The 21,654-nt window shown below is 39.3% G+C and overlaps 1 protein-coding gene across 2 annotated transcripts in view; it reads left to right on the forward strand.

Moving 5' to 3' along the window:
• The first annotated feature begins 1,078 nt into the window (after positions 1 to 1,078).
• The window catches only part of LOC148874427 (embryonic stem cell-specific 5-hydroxymethylcytosine-binding protein), a 36,045-nt gene continuing 15,469 nt past the window's right edge, over positions 1,079 to 21,654 (forward strand). Inside the window, exons 1-3 of one of the 2 annotated variants that reach the window (XM_088966507.1) lie at positions 1,079 to 1,435; positions 1,565 to 1,727; positions 6,251 to 6,336. In XM_088966507.1, coding sequence (XP_088822633.1) covers positions 1,341 to 1,435; positions 1,565 to 1,727; positions 6,251 to 6,336 — 344 coding nt within the window. In that variant the 5' untranslated portion in view covers positions 1,079 to 1,340. Of the gene's footprint in view, positions 1,436 to 1,564; positions 1,728 to 6,244; positions 6,337 to 21,654 lie in introns of both variants that reach the window. The other variant, XM_088966506.1, reaches the window with a different exon arrangement.

The raw sequence follows: 21,654 nt of genomic DNA on the forward strand, positions 1-21,654 counted from the left end.
AAGAAATCTACATCAAATCTCCCAAAGCACCAAAATCAAGGAAATCTACATTAACCCTTCAAAAAGTACGAGAAACACGCCAACGACCCTCGTCCTCACCGAATTCAAACGTTAATAAGAGGTTGGCCACGTCATCAAGTAGAAATCAAAGAGAGTTCATTCCCTTATTTATTTTTCTTTATTACAAATTTATTTTTGTAATTTATCTCCATATTTTGTATTAATTGAAATACACAAAATTTGTGTTGACATTTGGCCGGTTCACCAGATGCTGATGCATGGCACCATCCAATGGTAATTCGCCCACTTCACCCTCGTCTAAGGGTAACAATGTAACTCCCACAAGTCGTTATTGTGGAGCATTTAATATAGGCACCACATTCTCGGCATAAATACTCCCAATACACTTATGAGGGGTAGTGATCGGTCGATGTTTCTCTAGCTGCCCTCTTTGTGACGGTGATTCACTGAACGGTTATTCATTTCACATCACTCCACTCTTAGGCAACTTTGACTATAAAAGGGACACCACAACTTAAAGGTAAAGCTATGCATACTTGAGCTAATCTATACTCTCTTGTTGTAATATTAGCTTTCGTCCAGCCCTCGGCTAACTTGATCGTTAGAGTCTTAGCCACTAGGAATACTCTATAGGCCTCTAACATCTTTTTACTCTTACCAGGCAGAATTCTTGGCCTTTGGACCTCGAAAGTTACAAAACTTCCCTCGACTCCAGATTTGGCAGCAACACATGTCATTCTTGAAATTTGTATTATAGTGATGTCTATAATTGTAACAATTTAAAAAAAAATTATAGATTTTAACAAAATTTTAAATGTTCTTTATTTACATTCATTGTTTACAAAAAACTACAGATTTTAACCGTTTTTAAATCTAATTAGTTCTTACTCCAATTATTCAATAACCGATGGGATTGATACTAATTCTAATTTTAGGGTTTGGTTATTAATTTAACAATCGGTTTGGAATGATTCTATTTGTCCCGAACCCAACCCAGACCGTTGACAACGTATTTGCGTTTCTTTTTAACTTCTTTTTATTCAAAAGTTGGGGAATCAGGATCTATTGAAAAATTAACCGACCGTCGGATCTGAAGGCTTCGTTGGTTCTCAGCCTTTCAACATCTTGCCAGTGGGACCGGAATATTAGTTACCAAATGTTATTTATGCTTGCCACGTGTTTGGGGAAACTTGTCAACTTCAAATCTGTAGAAACTTCGTATGTTATAACTGAATCACCGTTTCGTTTCCCGCGCTCACTCTCATCGAAGAAGAGTATAAGAGCGAAGAGGAGAGACGGAGCGAACTGTGAGAGAGAGGATGTGCGGAAGAACTCGGTGCACTTTAAGAGCAGAGGATATCCCTCGGGCTTGCGGTGTCGATGGTGCTTCTGTGAGAACCGTGGATGTGAACAGGTTAGCAAACCTCCATATTCTTTATTACTTAGGGATGAATGGTATACTGTGTGAAATCGATGGAATGTTGGTTTCGGTCTTTATCTCTCTGTACATGGAAAAGAGTTTAGTTGGTTTTGTTTTATTCAGGTATCGTCCGTCTTTTAATGTTTCGCCTGGGTCCGATCTGCCGGTTGTTAGGAGAGATGAAGCATGTGGTAGAGAAAGCGAAGGTGCTGTTCTTCACTGCATGAAGTGGGGGCTTGTTCCTAGTTTTACCAAGAAAACTGAGAAGCCCGATCACTACAGGATGGTACGGATTATGTCATTTCTTTTTCCTCTCTCTGTTTTTCCCTCCCGTTTTTGTGTACTTTATCCATTGACTTTTACAAATATTAAATGTGAATTTGTCCCTTTTCAAAAGCAAAAACATGAATATTATAAGTCTTAAATAGTGTATGCCCTTAGTTCTAATTACGTTATGACGTTTATTATAAATGAATAAAGTATATATTTGATTCATGTTATTGTGATGTGGAGATTTATCCTGCAAGTTGGATAGATCTGGGGAGATTTATCATGCCAAGGCTGACACTGATGTGCTGTCAAGTTAGTTGGAGTGACTCGTCTCAGCTGTTAGGGTGAGACCTGTAGTACATCCAGTGCGGGTTTTCTTGAAACCCTAAACCGAACCAGAATTCTAATATTGTCATAGACCTTGGAAATTGATGAGCAAAACTAGAATGTTACACCTGACCCCTAGACTCGATTATTATACTACACTAGGTGTCGGATTGGGTTGTATTTGATATGCTAATCAGTGAGATTCTTAGAGGGGTCAAAATCTGGGTATGTTGGGACAGTCCGAAAATTCATCTGAGTGGGTGATCATAGTGACATGATTAATCCCTTTGTCGGACAGAGGTAATGGTCGGGGATGCACTCTCTCTGATGGAAACCAAAACTGTCAGCAGTCGATTTTAACCGTTGAAATTTGTTTTACAAAATATATTTATATAGAAATGTACATATATATTATGGTTTCAAAATGTTTGCAAAATGTTTTAATTCCTGGGATCCATGTGAGTAGAGAGTGCGGATTTGGCTATGGAACACCTTGGTACGTGAACCATTAAAGAAAGAGATCACATGACGGTTTTGGTTATCATGTGATTTGAGTTTAAAATGGGCATGGATTTGACTATGGAGTATTTATTTTCTTTAGAAAATAATTCTTATCAATTAAAGATAAAGTCCTGATTTGGGTAAACTCCTAATTAGATTAGGAGAGTGCTTTATATAAGGGACAAAGAGGGAAGGGGCGAACACACCAATTCTCTCCACTTTCTTGCTCTTTTCTCTTCTCCTTTGCCTCCTAAAAACCCTAATTTGACCTAGCTGTGATAGGGATTAATTTTCTCGGTTCTCTATTGTGTTTTTGTAAGAAAAACATCTGGGGATATCAGGTTTACATACCCACATCGATCCCAGTAAGTTGGGAATCGGTGTTTGCTTAAACGGTGTTACCGAATTGGCTTCACGTATATACTGTGCCATGTTCAATTGGAGGTCGATTTTGAGATTGATTTTGGGTGTGAACTATTACTTTGGGAGATGCACATTGTGGTTTCTGTATCAGGTATGATCAGTTTTAATCTGAGTTTCAAATCTAGTTTAGTTTAGTGCAAGATCGATCTTGAAATTTCATATTTCAAAATCACCAAAAAATCGGTTCCTGAGTTGGGCTAGAAAATTTTTAAAATTTGTTTAGCCACCAAACCTGGTTCAACCATGTCAAACCTGATTTCTAACCCTTTCAACAATATCGAGTTTTATTTACATGTGCTTTATGCTTGTAATATGGAAAGATATTTAACATTTATTTTAGAAATTATTGAATGTAATGATCTATTTTTATTATGAGATTCAATCAAGGAACACTGTCTATTGTTTCTACCATAAGACTTCTTATTTATTTATTTGTAATGACATGGAGATAACCATCTACACTGATTCAAATGAAATATAGTTGGTTTTCCCAAGTTCAGCTGAGGTGAAAACTTGAAAGATAAGTTTCTGTTTAGTATTTAGGGCATAGGAACTCCTTCCCCAAGGTTTATTGTATCATCCCTTTTGGATTTGATGTCCTTTCTAGCCTTTTAATAAGGCTCAATTGATTGATATAAAAGGTATTATATGTAATACTAAATACTCAAAATAAAATGAAAAGTCAATAGTTTGGAACATGATGTTATGGCCATACTAGTCCTTGATTCTATTATTAGTCCATGTCCAATACAAGAGATACCATCTTTAGGTGTGTAGCACCTTGGACTAAAGAGCTCTAGGGTGCTTGAGCTCCTCGATAATGTAGATGCACCTATTAGATCCATATCATTTGGGATAAGTCATCTAACATCTTGGACTTTAGGCTTGAGTTTCACTATTGATCCCCATAAAATTGCCTTTCCAAGTTTCTTTGTGAAAAATCTAGGCTCCGTTTGGTTTGTGTGATGGGGATAAGAAAAAGGGAATATTTCAAAAATATTCCATTTTCTCTTATTTGGTTTTAGGGAAGTAGAGGGACGGGATGAGAAAAATGTGGGATGTCAGATCCCAAAATTGTGGATTTGGGGTTGCACCAAAACTATGTGACCCCGATGGAAAAAGTTGAGAAAGCACTATTACCATTGAACTGAGAAAGAGAGGGAGAAAATCTGAGAGAGAGAGAGAGCGTATCGAGAAACTGAGATAGAAAGGGAGAAAGTCCAAAGAGAGAGCATAAGAGGGGGAGGGCTCTGGTGGTTTCCCTTTGAAAGGTTGTGCTGGGAGCAGAGAGAGACTCTTAGATGGAGGCTAGGGTCTCTTAGTTCAGGTGAGAGAAGAGACGATTAGAGAGAGAAAGAGGGATTGTGCTAAAGGGAGGTTTTCATTGTCTTCAGCTTGGCAGCAAACATAGAGTTCAACGAAGGGTGGCGAGATCAGATTTCCTAGACCGCACTTCAAGCCTCTCTCTCACTACTACAGCTAGTTGTAGCGGTAAGGACGTTTGACAGAGGACTAACGAACTGCTGTAGCTAGTTCAAGCCTCACTCTCTCGCTGTTTCACCAATGGCTTTGGTACTCTGGTGTACTTCTTCCCTCGCTGCCAACAAAGACGTTTAATAGAGGACTAATGAATGGAGAAGAGGATGGAGGGAGATGATGAACAGTGCTACCTGTTAGTCTGAACTACTATCTCTGGCGGCACTGTTCGAAGGTAGAAGAAGATGAACAATGCTTTTCCCATTGTTTTCCCATATATAAAACCAAACAATGGAAGTGTAAATTTTTACACTTTTCCATCCCATCCCATCCCATCTTTTCCCATCTCACCCAAATTTTCCTACAAACCAAATGGAGCCTTAGGGAAATTACATATAGGTACTCTGTATTTTTGGGGTGGTGATACTTAAGGGTCTGAACTTTCAATTGCGAAATTTCAGTACCTTGATCTTTTAGAAATATACACTTAAGTCTAACTCCGTTAAACTGGCATTACAGTGGGGGTAAAAATTACTAAAATGTCTATGTTCAGATTATCCTTTATTACTATTGATATTCTGCTACATTTGGATGCAATCGAGTGGCAACACAAAAGAAATGGCAATTCTCAAAGCAGCTAAAGTCCGTTTCTAAATAAAAACATTCAGAAATAAATGAGAACAAATTGAATTCTCTAGTGAATCCTCTGAATGATGCGGATGGATGAATACTGAATAATGCATACATGTTGGTTTCTGTTCCCTTACAAATGCACTGCCCACCAAAAGTTTTTTGCTGCCACTGTTTGCATCTGAAGGTAGAAGTAGATGAAACAAGGAATCTGAACATGGGCATATTTGTAATTTTATTCTTATCTTAATGCCAGTTTTAATGGAATTGGACTTATGTGTATATTTCTTAGAGTTTAAGGTATTAAACTGTCACAGTTGAAAGTTTAGGCTCTCAAGTGTCACTACCCCCAAAGTAAAGGGTGCCTATCTATAATTTACCCAAAAATCTATCACCATAGGCATTTTGGAGTTTTTCTACAATTAATGGATTGCCCTTTTTATGTGATAAATGTTTAGCAATCATGTCTTACTTGTATGTTAAATACTAGGATTATGGTTGCATACAAAAGCCTCCTAGGTGTTGTAATCTGATCCTTGTGGTAAGTTGTCTTTAAATGGATCTTGGGTGCTATTGGTGGTCTGATTGACTTGACATTGTATTTTTTGAGTCCTACATTCTTCATCTTTAATTGAAGGATAATAAACAGTGAGAAAAAGAAAATGAAGGAAATGTCAACTGTTTATGGACCTTGCTTACATCTCTGGAACCACTAGAGCTAGGAACCTTGTGGGAACAAAGAAATTTTCTCCACATAGCAACTAATATGTTATTGTTCTATGTGGCACTTTGAAATCTCTTCCATTGTATACAACAAATTCTGTGGGGAAACTGAAAGTATACTTTAAATTGGAAAAGTTGGATTGTCAAAATGAACAAATTTAAAATGTTGAAGAGGGACAAGAAATATCTCAATGTAAAACAAATAATGAACTTCTGTTGTTAGAAATTTTCAACCACTGAAGCAGTTCTGGCATGCGATTTATGATGGCTTATAGTTTGTTCTTCAATTTGATTTTACTAAGTTCTTATACTTTAATGTAGCTATATCCATTTACATGGAAATTAATTAATGTTCATTTTGAATTTATGAGTTTGACCTCTTTTACCTTTGGATGAAATATAAGCTTGCAATTTCTTTCATAAAAAAATTTATGATCTGAAGTTTGTGGCAAGCTACAGTTCAATGCTCGATCAGAATCAATATGTGAAAAAGCTTCTTTTCGCCGTCTAGTTCCTAATAATCGGTGCCTTGTAGTTGTTGAAGGGTATGAAAGTTCTAAATTTTTGTGCATTAAGTTGTGAATTTATTTTTCTGTTTAGAAATTATCCACATGTTTTAATATTTTTTGAATATCATTTGCATCTTCGCCCAAGTTGTTTTTTTTATATGTTCTGTGATGGCATAAACTTTATTTGGTGTTGTTTGATTTCTATCACCATCGTAGTGTCAATACAACTTTTATTTTTATTTTTGAAAAGGTAAGGTAAATTTATTAGATTAAAACTTTAAGAGTACAAAACAGGAACCTGCCAACAACAAGGCAGGCCTGAGAACCCCCCATTACAAGCACCAAATTGACTGATTTCTCAATAACTGAGCTACATTTACATGTTTGAATTCTGGGGTGACTGAAATCCAGGATATCAATTTACAAACAGCCATCTGACATATTTCCTCTGGCCCTTTCACTCTTTGATTAAAAATTCTGTTGTTTCTCTTTGATCAAATAGCCCAGAGCACTGCTGCCGGGATGGAAGTCCAGACCAACTACCCTCTTTTCTTCATATTACTGATCTTCCAGCTACAGAACAATATCCTTAACAGATTTTGGCATGACCCAACATATCCCCACAGCCTTCAAGAAGTGGTACCACACTTGGGCAGCAAACGGGCAGTGAATGCAGAGATGATCCGTAGACTCAGGATGTGCATCACAAAGGGTACAAGACTTATCTAGGATCTGCAAACCTCTTCTTTTCTAGATTAGTTCTGGACAGTCATTTATTTAAGGCCATTGACCGGACAAGGAAATTTACTTTTGATGGACTAATTGAATTCCAAACTTGCTTAGAAGGAAAGCCCCCCACTGCCACTCTACTATTGAGTCTAGTAGCCATAGATTTTACGGAGAAATTACCCTCTTTGGACCAGGTCCAAGTCCACTGATCATCCTAATTAAAGTCAATGTTCTGAACCTGTAAAGTTTCTAGCAAACTCATAGCTTCTTGAACTTCCCGATCGAAAAGACCTTTTCTGAACTGGGGAACCCATGTCACCTCATTGCCAGAGACTATGTATAAATCAGCCATCGAGGCATTCTGATTGGAGGCACACTGATAGATAAGAGGACACTCTTCAGCCAAGGGATGATCCAAGCACCAATGATCTTACCAGAATCTAACCCTGTCCCCTTTACCAATTTTGGGACTGATTCCCCCATCAAACAAGGGGAAGAGCTTCATGATGCTTTTCATAAAGAGTAGCTCCAGTTAGGAGGAGGATCTCTTGTTCTCCAGTTTCCCCACTTAACCCCAAATTTAGAAGCTATTAGGCTTCTCCACCAGGCTTCCCTTTCAGTGGCAAATCTCCAGATCCATTTATAAAGCAGAGCCAAATTAGTCACCTTAAGCCTTCTTAAGCCCCCTTCCTCCCTAGGGAGACAAATTTGATTCCAATTCACAAGGTGGATCTTCTTTTTTTCCTCCCAACCCCTCCACAAGAAATTCTTATGGAGAGTCTCTATTCTTTTTGCCACTTTTGATGGGATAGGGAAAAGGGAGAGAAAATAAGTAGGAAGGTTGGAGAGAGTACTTTTTAGAATGGTCACTTTACGTCCAAAGGAAAGGTCTTTTGCCTTCCATGAAGACAGTTTCTTTTCCAATCTTTCAATTATTGGATCCCAAATGGCTGAAGAAGAGCATTTCGCCCCCAATGGAAGGCCTAGATATTTCATAGGAAGCTATTCCACTTGACAAGCCATAATATTGGCACACTCTCCCAGGTTAGGAACTTGACCCACTGGGATGATTTGGCTTTTATCGAGGTTAGCTTTCAATCCTGTCACTACTTCAAACAAGCTAAGAATCCGAAGAAGATTTTCCAGTTGTTCCTGAGAAGCATCAATGAAGCATAAGGTATCATTTGCAAACTGAAGGATATTAACTTTTCCTCCCTGGGGAGATTGCAAACCTTTTCCACAAGCCCAAGTCAATTGCCTTCTGACTAAAGAGAATTAGAATTTCAAGAATATAGATAAAGAGAAGGGGAGAGAGGGCGTCTCCCTACCTGAGCCCTCTAGAAGTCTCAAAGAAACCTGCTGATTGGCCATTTATCAGAATGGAAAATTTGGCAGAGGACACACAAACTTTCATCCAGTTTCTCCACTTTTGCCCAAAATTCATTTTTTTTTCCAAAACTCTATCGAAGCATCTCCAATTGACATGATCATAAGCTTTTTCTATATCTAGCTTATACACCAGACCAGGAATCCCCTCTCTCTTCCTAGAGTCTATCAACTCATTTACAATTAGACCGAGTCAATCATTTTCCTACTCGGTACAAAGGCATTTTGATTGTTTGAGATCACACAATCTAACACCCCCTTCGTCCTCTCAGCTAAGACCTTGGTCAAAATCTTGTAGAAGCTGTTTAGAAGGCTTATTGGCCTAAAATCTTTTAAATGTACTGCTCCTTCAATCTTGGGAATGAGTGATAAATTGTTCAAGCTCCTTTGTAGAGAAGCACTTAAATGGAAGGTCTAAAAAGCATCTAGAATATCTTGCTTCACGAAATCCCAGCACTTAACATAGAACATGTTGGAGAACCCATCAGGCCGAGGGGATTTCTCATTGTCCAAGTTCATCTTAATCTCTTCATTAGAAAAAGGTTTTTCAAGGAAACATCTTTGATCTTCACTCAATCTTTTAAAAGGAAGGTTTATGGGGAGAGGTCTGCATTTCCAATTTTCCTTATAAAGGTTTTTATAGAAAGAAGTTGCAATTGCTTTGATTTCTGCAACCGATTCACCCACCTTATCATCCCAAATAAGCTTGCTAATTGTATAAATTCTGTTTTTTGCATTTGCCAACATATGGAAATAGCGAGTGTTCTTATCCCTTCCTTTCAGCCATTCTAATTTGGCCCTCTGTATCCACTTTAATTCTTCCTTGACTGCCAATTTGTCAAAAACTGCCTTCGCTTGAATTCTTTTCAATTTTACCTCTCTTCTGAAACTGGGCCTGTTTTCTCTACTCTATCAATTTCATCAATTAGACTAAGAGAAGCTCTCTTTTCTGTTTTTGAGTTCAAATTATTTTCCATTTTCTAGATTTTCAATGTTTCCTTAACTGCCCCCAACATTTTTGCTAAAACAAATGAACTAAACCCTTCCATCTGCACTTCACACCAAAATGATCTTAATAACGTTAGGAAGCCTCTTCAAACCGTGCATTCTCGAACTTAAAAGGAGCTTTGATTGTGCTCTTACTACCACAAATCAGCTGGATTGGAGCGTGGTCTGAGACAGGTCTTGGAAGTATCACTTGCTTGAAATTGGGGAAGAGCTCATCCTAGGTTTTAGAAACCAAAAGTCTATCTAGTCTGACAAAAATTGGATTATCCTGATTATTTGTCCAAGTAAAACTTCATCCCACTAGAGTTAGGTTAATGAGCTCCAAATTGTTTACAAAATCAGCAAATAAACTCATCCCCCTTGGTCTCCTACTTGTAACATTTTTTTTTCAACTGACAGAGTGATATTGAATCCCCTCCAATTAGCCACGGGAGAGAAATAGAGCTTCTCATCACTTCTAATTCTTCCAAAAAAGAGTGCCTAAGATTTGCTTCAGTAGGACCATACACATTAATCACTTGACAAAGGCTTCCATTAGCAAGTTCCATTATAAGAGAGATGGAAAAAGAACCCACCCTACATGAAACCATTCTACACACAGTTGGGTCCCAAAGGATGGCCAAGCCCCCAGCACTGCCCCTTGCCGACTTAGCTCTCCATCTCACTTGACCCTCCCCCCAAATACTCTAGACTTTCTGCATCCATAGATTCCAGCTTAGTCTCCTAAAGCATAAGAATCTGAATTTTGGCTTTTTTAACAACATTATTTTCAAATCTATTAACAACGTGAGAGATAGGAAAACCAACCAACCACCTCCCTTTCTACTTCTTGCTTCCTCTCACCCCCCTTCATAGCTCCCCGTCCTGTCGTTCAGACCCCAGTTTAATCTCATCATTTCCTTGTTCTTTTTTGAAGTAGTGCCCCCCTCTTTTTGCTGCTGATTTTCCCCTTTCCACGAGTATTCTATGCTTAACTCTCTCCAAAAATTTAGTTGTTTCTTCCTCTAGCCCTTCTAACGAAACTCCTAGAAATTTCCCTAACCCCAATGATTTTGAAGAAACCCAAGAGGAAGAAGAAGTTTTAGAGAACTTATCTTCCTGTGCCGCCAAAATTGCACCTTTTCCTTTGTTGACGATGGGTGGGGTATTTCCATTCACTTGCAAAGTTTTTTCATGGTTAAATACCAGATTAGCTGTCAACTTTTCCCTCTCTTGCGCAGCAGGTTGGTTCATCTTCTGGATTGATGATTCGACCACTGCTATCGGTTGCACCTCCATTGGTTCCTCTTCCACATGAATAACAGAGAGTTGATTTGGGGTTGACCTTGAATCCTTTGAGTCTTTTCACAACACTTGGATAGGAGTATAGGCTAAACCAACGTCTTCATCTGTGTTCTCCAAAGTGAAGGAGAGAGGGCTGGACCTTCGCTCAATTGGAGAAGAGTGAAAGCCCGACCTTCTCTGGGGTTGGCTAAGCCACTGGGGTCCGAGATGAACCTGGTCGCTATTGACTTGCTTCCACCGAGGTGGTCTGGGCTCACTTAACCCGTTTTGGCTGAGCAATTGGACCGTTTCGATGTGGGTTTCAGGTTTGGGACAGCTCCAATGGCACCGAGTGAACGCGGAGGTTCTCTACCGACACCTGTCTCCTCTCTCCTGATGCTGTCAGACTGTCCCCCACTACCTTCCCTCTTTGGATCTCCTCTATGCATTCTTTAATTAAACTTTTCAATTGGTCCACCGCCAATACTCCCCTCTCATGTGAAAAGTTTAAAAATTGAATCTCCCCCTCTTTTGGACTTCTCTTGAAGCACCATCTCTACCGTCCATAAGCTTACAGATTTGATGGTTTGTACTCCCCACCTCTTCGTCTTCTTCCTCCTCCCTTTCATTGGTCTCTGACAGCCGAGACCTCAGCCTCTTCCCCTGTTGTGGCGTGGGAAGGTTGGTCACCGCTTCTCTTTCATTTTCTTTTGAAGACAAGCTCTCCTCCACGTCTTCAATAATAAGTGTTTTCGAATCCTCTCTTTCCCTCCCTGATTTCAGAGTGTTCCATCTTCTAGCCAATGGGAGGATCTTAGGCTAGATTCTGACCGTGAAGAGAACCTCACCTGCAACAACTTCAACTTTGTCTGGGATGTTTTCACGTCCTTGCACCTTCATCTTGACCCACTCACATGTATCTAGCTCCGTTGGAGAGTCATCTATTTCTAGAAATCCCCCGCATCTATCTCCAATAGCTTCATTCGGGCATTAGAGGACTAGGGGAAGGGCAAAGATCCTTACCCAAATTGGATTGTTATGGACGGAGTTGGAATCCGATTCCGGGTAGAAGCATCTGGCACTTGCCCCCCACTAGTCAAGAAGAAGCTGATTTCTTCTCATCCGCCATGGGCCGTTCCTAAGAATCCAGCCCACTTCATCCTTCGACGAAAAAATAAAGAGGAAGAGGTCATCCGCCATTTTCTTTACCTTTACACCTCCCACCTCCCTCCATATTCTCTTCGCCCAGATCCCTACTCCCCATCGGAATCTCCCCACAAGGCAGCCTCTCAGAAACTCTCTTCTTGCCTCTACCCCCCGTTGATCTGTGAGCACGACCAGGCTGTTGTCACACTGTTTCAGTTCTGCTGTGCCATACTCCTACCAAGCTCTTGCTGCTGCTTTACTATAGGTAAAGTTTTTTCTCGTTCTTGCATTAGACCCTCCCCGACTATACCAGTTCTCTGACTCCAATCTCCTTCTCCCTACAGGAGTTTTCTTTGGAATTTCTCCCCGTAACATTTGGGTTCTCCTCCTTTGCAGCCTCCACTTTATTCGGCCTCAAACCACTGTCTTCGTTCTCCAATCACCTTCCCTCACTTGCAACATCCCTCCAATCACCTAATTGTTACTTCCTTTTCAATTTTGTTTTTGACTTATTGCACTAGTTTATCCTCTCGATCAAGCATCCTTCCTTTTCTTACATCATTTTCTTTTAAGATCTCATTCGGGGATGACAGTCTATACCTTGATCAAATTTCGGCCTATGTTAGCTTCTGGTGACGATAATCAGGATGTACACCAGATTTGAGTGCATGTGATGATGCATCAATTGCCCACAAGAAAAACAGACATAACAGGTGAAGAAAGCAAGCATAAAAAGCAGTCCCTCTCGAAGAAAGACCTTTGTAGTGGCTTGAGGTTCTCTCAGAAGTAGCAGATGCAAGATTAAGTGTTCATATGTTCCATGCATATTCTTGTTCTATGCAACCCCTGTTTTGTCCCTAGATTTGACATTTATGGTCTCAAGGGTACAAATAGTTATTATGTCAACATGAACCTTTTAGTGAATGTTAGTTAGGCTTGTGTATGGTCCCATTTCCAGTTTGGGGGTGTTTGGGATGGTATGGCAGGACCCACCCACTTTCTCTTAGTATATTGATCCATAAGAGGACTTGAATCACATGGATACTTTGGGGTACATGATATCATCAACAAAGAGTGGGGCGAAGATTGGAGGTCGTATGTGCTATAGGGTCCACTTTTCGTACTTGAGCAAAAATTGGAGGTCATCAGCTACAATTTGCTCGCTTTGTTCGCTCATAGAAGCTCTAAAAACCCCATATTTGCTAATGTTGTTTATTCATTCATCCTATAAAAGATATTTTTAAAAGACACTTAAAAGTTATAAAACCATTTTTATAGGGATTAAGAATTTAAGACCTTGATATGGACTTAAGGTTAAAGACATGGTGGGAGGAATCCAATTCTCTGGGGAGAAAGAAAATTAGGAGATTTTGCAGGAAGTTAAAGAACTTAAAGGAGAAAATAAAGGTTTGGAACAAAATGCATTTAAGAAGGGTCGAAGAAATCAAAGAAAAAATCTCTTCAAGGGTTAACGAGTTAGATAAGAAAGAGGCTCTTACCATTTTATTGGAGGAGGGGGAGGAGAGATGGAAACAAAAAGTGGAATTAGAGGACATCTTAAGGAGAGGAGATATGTTGGAGACAAAAATCAAGATGCAAATGGATTGTAGGAGATGGTGACGTCAAGTATTTCACTCGCAAATGGCAAAAGAAAGAAGAACACCATTCATAGTGTGGAAGTGAAAGGTTAGGAGGTAAGAGAGAGTCGAGAGATTGTAAAGGTATTTGTGAATCATTTCAAAAATCTTTTCTCAGCTCCAATCGGGGATAGATTAGGTCTACCAGAATTGGAGTGGAATAAAATATTAGAGGCACGATCCTAGGTGTTGGAAAGAAGATTCTCTTTAGAAGAGATTAACAAAGTAGTTTTTTCAATGGATAGGTTTAAAGCTTTGGGATTGGATGGTTTTTCTATGGTTTTTCTACCAGGAGCATTGGGATCTTTTAAAATTAGAGCTTCTAGAAGTCTTCGATGAATTTTTCCTAAAAGGGGAAATTCCCTTTGGAGTTAATGCTACCTTCATCTCACTAGTGCCTAAAAAGGAGCCTAGACTTTAGACTTATAAGTTTGATTTGGAGACTTTATAAGATCATCTCAAAGGTTCTATTTGAGAGGCTTAAACAAGTTTTACCTTAAATAATTTCACCTTTCCATGGGGCTTTTATGGAAGGTAGGCTGATTGTGGACCAAATCCTAGTGGCTAATGAATGTGTTTTCGAGAAGAGAAAGAATAGAGAGAAGGGTTTGGTGTGTAATTGGTCTAGAAAAGGCCTATGATCTAGTGGATTAGGTATGCCTGAGAGAAATTCTAGAGAAGCTTGGTTTTGGAGCTAGGTGGAAGTTGTGGATCGAAAGTTGTGGCTGCTTAGTTCACTACTCAATTCTTATTAATGGGCTAGCGAAAGATTTCTTCCCAACTAAGTGACCCTTTATCCCCCTTTTTGTTCACCTTAGTTGCAAAGGTATTAAGTAGAATGATTATGATTGTTGATGTACAAGCATTGCGAGGATGTAGGCAGTGATTTAAAAGGCGTGCCTAGGCGCATTTTGGGGTATGCACCTCGCCCAAGTCCTAGGTGCACCCTTTCAAAAGGCGCATGGCTTTTTAAAATTTTGTGCTTTTTGCTTTTTTTTTTTTTGAGTCTAACGTCTAGGCTAGGGGCTCTGCCCTCAGACCCCCAACCATGCCCCTCGAGGCATGCCTGAACAAATCTATGTTAGGGTCTTAAATTCTTATTTCTCACATAAAAAATAATGATTTTATAACTTTCATTGCCTTTTAAGAGAAGATATTTTATTGCAATTAATGAATGCACAACATTAGCAAATAGGGTGTTTCGAGCTTGCCTCGAAGGGCGTGGTACAAAGGCGACTTAGAATGAAGAATGCAATATGTTTGACATCACATTAGCTACTTGAAGCAATGCATTTAAGGAAAAAAAGAGATTGTGGGTTTTACATGTTTGAAAATGCTTTATATGTATGCTTTTATTTTTAAATTTTCATTTGAATACGCTTTACATGTTATGTTTATGTATTTTAATTTTAGGTAATAGTTTTTTAAAGCATTTATTTTAAAATTTAAGTTTATATTTTTTTTATTAATAGCATGTTTAATATTTTTTGAATTTTTTGAATTTTTGGCATTTTTTTGAATTTTCTGATTTTTTTTTTGATTTTTTAGCTTCCTTTTTTTTGTAATTTTGCACCTTGCTTAAAAAGGCATGTGCCTCGCATTGCGCCTTGCGCTTTTAAAACACTGGATGTAGATTTAGAAATGGTAAGAAATCTGATGTTGATGATTGATAGCCTTGTGGGCATCTCAAATTTGAGGATCAACTGGACTAACAGTGGAATTATTGGAGTTAACTTGGAAGATGGGGAACTTTTGAGTTTTGAGGAAGAGTTGGGGTGTGATATAAGGAATTGACCTGCAACCAACCTAGGTTTACCTTTGGCGGAACCCAAGATTTGATGGGTTTTGGAAGCTAGTGGTAGAAAGGTTTGCAAAGAAACTAGTCCTCTGGAAAAGGAATTATATTTTGTTAGGAGGTAGAATCACCTTGATTAGAGCCACTTTAGCAAACCTACCTATTTACTTTCTCTTCACTTTCTGCATCTCGACTAGGATAGCAAGACAATTAGAGAGATATATGAGGGACTTTATGCGGGAACTAGGAGAGGGAAAAAAGGACCACTTGGTTAAATGGGAACAATTGTGCAAACCAAAAGAGAAGGGGGGCTTAGGATTAGGAAACATTTCTCTTAGAAACACCACATTATTGGGAAAATGGCTATGAGATTTTTCTTTGAAAGAGACAGTTTGTGGACAAGGTAATTGCAAGCATTCATGGTCTGGAGGGTAATGGTTGGGATGCTAAAGTTAATCCTCACTTGTCTTAAGCTTCACCTTGGAAAGCAATTCATGACGTATGCCCATCTTTCCTTAATTGGATCCGGCTTGATGTGGGAAGGGGTGATAAAATCTAGTTATGGGAAGACCTCTGGATAGGGGAGACACCGATAAAAGATCAGGTTCTTGAACCTTTTGCCCTATCTAACCTAAAGGGTGAACTTGTGTCTTAGTTTGGGAACACCCTCTCCTTCAAGCTTCAATTGGAACCTTGGTTTCAAAAGAGGCCTAAGGTAAATCGGGCATTTGTCTTCAATTGACCTACTTGACATTTTGGAGACAACATAACATTCTCAGAGCCAAAAATTCAAGTCTTTTTCTTGGAAATTTTCCTTGGAAAGGTAAATGCTTGTGATATGCTTTTGAAAAGAAGATCCTCTCCATGCCTTCTCATATGTGTTTCTTATGTAGGGGTAGTGGAGAGACCCTTTCCCATTTACTGATCTTCTGTTCCTTTGTACAATGTATTTGGGAGTTTTTCTCATAGCTTTCAAGGCACGAAGGCGAGGCTAGGCAACAGGGGGTACCTTGTTGCCTAGTCGCCTAGGTGATGACTTTTTTTTAAGTAAAAAACATATATCCTAAGGTAGTTCCCTAGGTTCCATAATCATATTTACTTAATTATTCATAATTTTCATAAGAAAAGTAGAAAGTTCATCTTAAAGTATAGAAAATCAACATATTCATGAGAAGAAAAAGAAGGAAGAAAAGAAAATTCAAAAAATATAAGGGCTGAAACCCTATTTTTGTTATAAGAAAAGAAGAAAAGAAAAGGTGGAAGAAGAAATGTGTTGATTGGACGAGACTTTAAGTTCTTCCTTACTTATTGGTTCAGGTTTTAAAGTCTTTTAGGGTTCAATACAGCATTTAGCAAGGTTTGTGTTGATTAAACCCTAACAAATAAGAAGAAAAAATGAAATTAGTATATAAAAACACAAAATGATTATTTTAGTTTAATAATGTCTATTTTATAATTATAATCTTAAAAAAGTAAGAACATAAAAGTTTCCAAGGGCACCTTGTCGCCTAGGCATCACCTTGACAACTATGTTTTTTCTGTTCTCTTTTTTGGCTGCTGGTGGGATCCCCCTCAAGAGGTGGTGGACATCTTCAAACCAAGCTTCCTGAGGCAATCAAAGAAAAGAGGGAGAATAATGTCGAGAGCTACTAAGGCGGCAATTCCATGGGTGGTGTGGGAAGAGTGGAATAACAGCCTAACTGAATATTCATTGGAAAGAGTAAGACTTGGGGGAAGGCAATGGACAATATGAAGGTTGCATTATGGGTTAAGACATTGGATTGCTTTCAGAATTACTCAGTTGCTGGCATTCTAAGAGCATGGAAGGAGGTAGCACAACCAACTAGAGAAAAAGAAAAAATACGAGTGGAATGGAAACCCCTAGAAGAACAAAGTGAACCTAAGCTTTGATGGAAGCTCCTTGGGTAACCCAGGCATGGCAGGAATAGGTGGAGCAATTAGAGAGTCAGAGAGCAAGATTTTGGCATTATATTTAGGGCCAATTGGGGTTGCAAATTCTTTGAAGGCTGAAATGTTGGCATTGCTGCAGGGTCTTTGGCTGGCAGAGCAATTGGGCTATAGACAGGTGGAGGTGGAAGAGGATTCCAAAGTTACTATATCATGGATGAGGTGTAGCAGACATATACCTTGGATTCTTAAGCATGCCTTAAAGAAATTGAAAGGATTGTATTGGATTTAAATGCGTAACTCAAATGGATAAGGAGTGCAAATGGTTAGCTGATTCTCTACCTAAGCAAGGGGTTACGGGGCAACAACTATACTAGGCTTCTTTGTAATCAAGCTATTGTTAATTGGGATGACATTCTTGTCATCAAAGTGTACCGATTTCATGTATCTCTTTCGCTGATCCAAAAAAGTACTTTCATATTTTGGCAAATGGAAGGAAAAAGAATTTTGTGGCCAAAATAGAGGTCAATGGGGGAAGAACTTACCACTCAAGATGAATAGCTAGGGCCTTTATGGATCATTTTAAATCAATATTTAGAGGGCCTCTTAATAATAGATAAGGGCCTGCTTGTTTGCTTTGACGTCTGATGTCTGAAAGTGCAATAATTACATTAAGAGGTATATTGGTATTGATGAACTTTTCTTTCCTTTGAACTTTGAATGCAAAGAATGTTGTTATGATTTCTGAATTTTGAATTCTAAAAATTGTCAAATATCCATTTTAACCCCATATATGAGAATTTTTGCTTGTGTTTTGGGGGTATCATTGGAAAACAAAAAGTTGTAAGATTCCTCTTTAAGAGATAAGAGATAAGAGGAAAAGAACACCCATTTTCCTCTTAAAATTGTGAGATTCCTCTTAAGAGATAGGAGTTAAGAGGAAACGAACAGGCCCTAAGTATGAAAGGATTGGTATGGCCAAATCTGAATAAGGAAAGTGTTGGCTAGAGAGGAATTTTGAGGAGATAAGACAATAGGTGTTCTCAATGGATAGATCAAAGGCCTTGGGTTTAGATGGGTTTATTGTGGCTTTTTATCAGGATTGCTGGGATGACATAAACGAAGATGTGCTTGGGGGTTTTGGAGAGTTTGCAAAATAGAACAAAGTTAGCCTAGGAATAAATACCACTTTTTCAGCTTTACTTTCTGATGGTGTGCGATCTGGAAGCTCCTAGCTAGAAGATAATTTGGATGCTGATCGCTTCACGAGTTGGTTTGAGCTGCAAGAGGATGGATCAGAGAACCCGAGGTGGCTAACCCGATGAGGTCGCTCCGATGCTTAAGTTAGTATCGTACTATGGTAGTGAGCTGAAAGTTTGAATGCAATAGCTGGTGAGCAAGTAATCGCGCGTACCTTGTGCTATGGGGGCCAATGCCCTTATACAGTTGGGCTGCCGTGAGCCTCACAAAGCCTCTCCGAGATCCTCAGGCCAAGCAATAGGAGTCTGTTCCGCTCCGAAAGGTGGATAATGTTCTAGCCGATAAACCTCATCGTGTCCACCCGAATCGGGCAGGATGTGGATAAGACCTACGTATGCGCGGCGTGATCTCGAAAGGCTCGAAGGCAACTGGCAGGCTTCTAGAACTTGCCACATGTCACCTTGGCAAATACGGGCATTCGGGACACCCTCTCCTCGGGGCGATCCGAAGTGACTGGGACACCCAAGGTGATTGATCTACCGAGGTGGTCGGAAGTGTTGAGTCATCACCTAACTGGCAAATTTTGTCCACATGTTCTTTGTTCATCAGGTCGGGCCAAATCACCCCTCATCTCTTTCTAAGAAGCTAGTGGCTAGACATCCCAAGGATATTAGACCTATTAGCTTGGTGACTAGTATCTATAAGATCTTGGCTAAGGTTTTATTTTTGAGGATTGATGCTGTCCTTCCCTCGATTATTAATCAAGCTCAAGGGGCCTTTGTATAAGGAAGACAAATAAATGACCAAATTTTAATAGCTAATGACCAAGAGGATTTGGTCCCTCCATCCAAACGGCTCCTCTTGTGTCTCCTTTTTGGAGGCCCGGTGGTCTTCCTCCCCTCAGTTGGTATTTCTAGTATGGATCTTTGGGCTAAGCCTGTTCCCCCTAAAATTATTTTGTTTTGCTGGGAAGTGTTTTATGGGTAAATCAATACTCTAGGTTTCCTACAGAAGAAGTAGCCTTTTATGTGCTTGTCCTCTAATTGGTGTATTCTTTGCAAAGCTAATGGTGAGGACTGCTCCCACTTACTAATTTCCTTCTCCTTTGTTGTTGTTATTTGGGATTGGATTTTTGCCTTATTTGGGTGCAGGTGGACATTACCCACTAATGTATGTTTGCTTTTCGGCCGGTCGGTCTTTGTATGGCCCACAAAAAGAGGGAGGGTCATGTGGAAATGTATCAGAGCAACTGCACTTTGGACAATTTGGGAGGAAAGTAATGCAAGAGCTTTTCAAGGAATGAAATTTCTTGAGTATCAAAGAGTGCATCTTAACAAGGGAAATTCATTGGATGAGGAAGAATTGGCTAGAGGTGGCATAATAGCTCCTTCAAGAAGGAAAGGACTTCTAAAGTATGGACTCCACCGTTGGAAGGTTGTGTAAAACTGAATTTTTGTTGGAAGCAGTCAAGGCAATCCTGGCCCCTTAGGTAGGTGGGGTTTTGAGATATAAGGATTGTAATATCTTAGCCTTGTACTCGGGCCTAGTGTGAATAGGAGACTCAAATAGGGCTGAGTTATTGGCAGCTTTACAAGGTATTTAGGTTGCTAATCAACTTGGTGTTGAGAACCTTCAAATTGAAGGAGACTCCAACATTGTTGTGGGTCGGTTAACAGATTCCAAATCAGTCATTGTGTGCTACAAGAACCTCTCGAAGAAGGTCAATTTGTTATCAAGAAATATGAATCTAAGCGTACATTGGGTTGGCAGGTTTGCAAATGCTATGGAAGATTGTCGTGCTAAAGGGGTTTTGAGGGAACATTTGTACTGGGCTACCTTGTAATCTTTATCTATAGTGCTATGTGGTTTTCACATTTTTAAGGGAGACTGCACCTCACACCTCTCAGTGGGATGCTTGTAACAGTTCTCATATTTTCTTAGTAAAGTTCCTCTTCAATTATCAAAAAAAGGAGTGTGTGGAGAATATGAGGAGATCTAGTTGAAATGGTTTTGTGCGTAAACTAGATTTAGAAAAGGCTTATGATTTAATGGATTGACATTTTCTTTTAGAAGTGCTCAGGAGTTGTGGTTTTGGAGAAAGATGGTGTAACTAGGTGATTAGTTGTATAAGCTTGTGTCGTTACTTAGTGCTAGTTAATGGGGTGGTAAAGTATTTTTTCCTAGTTTGCAAAGGTTGGAGACAAAGTGACCCTATTTCACCTTTCCTCTTCACCCTTGTAGCTGATGTGTTTAGCAAATTGATCTCAAAAGTTGATAGGTATGTGGCAATTAGTGGTTGGAGAATAGGTATGAATAAAGTTCTAGTCTCTCATCTCCAATTTGTTGATGATATTATAATCTTTTGTGAAGTGACTTAGGGAAGGTGAGGAATCTCAAAATTCTATTGGAATATGTTGAAAGTATCTACAACCTGAAATTCAATATGCATAAGAGGTGTGTGGTTGGCATTAGCTTGTACGACCAGACCATTGGTTCTATTGTAGAATGATTAGATTGTCCCATCCTCTCTCTTCTTGACCTATCTCTTACCTAGGCCTCCCCTTAGGTGCAAATCCCAAGGAGAGTTGCTATTGGACACCGATTTTGGAGAAGTTTGAAAAAAGATTATCAATTTGGAAAAAGAATTACTTATCCTTGGGAGGTAGGGTTACCTTGATTAGAGCCACACCAACAAACTTATTGGTTTATTTCCTCTCTATCTTTAGGATCCTTGCTAGAGAGGCTAAGAAATTAGAGAAGCTAATGGAAGACTTGACTTAGGAGGTAGGGGAAGAGAAGAAAGTCCATTTAGTCAGGTGGGGCATTATTTGTTGGATTAAAGAGGAGGGTGAATTGGGCTTAGGAAATCTTCAGAATTTGGCTTTGTTGGGTAAGTGGTTGTGGAGGTGGCCGCTGGAGAGAGGTAGATTATGGCATGAGGTGATGGTCATAGTTTTCAAGGCGCCAAGGCGAGGCTAGGTGACCACAGGACACCCAGGTGCCTAGGCGTTGGAATTTTAAAATGTTAATTTTCTTGAGTTTTTACTTTATCTATGCTTTTCTAAGCTATTTTATTGGTTTTGTGTGCTAACTAGCAAGCATGTACACCGACTATTAACTCTATAAATCATTCAAATGAGTATAAATTTCATATAACTAGCAAGCATGTACACTAACTATTAACTGAAAAAAAAAGTGCAGAAACTAGGAAGGGATGAGAGGAATATAGGGGCGGAAGAAGAAGTATAGGGGATTAGGGGCAAGGAGGAGTATAGGCCCCTG

Source organism: Nelumbo lutea, chromosome 1 (genome assembly GCF_056320005.1).
Source record: "Nelumbo lutea isolate HS-2025 chromosome 1, American lotus-T2T, whole genome shotgun sequence".
NCBI lineage: Eukaryota > Viridiplantae > Streptophyta > Magnoliopsida > Proteales > Nelumbonaceae > Nelumbo > Nelumbo lutea.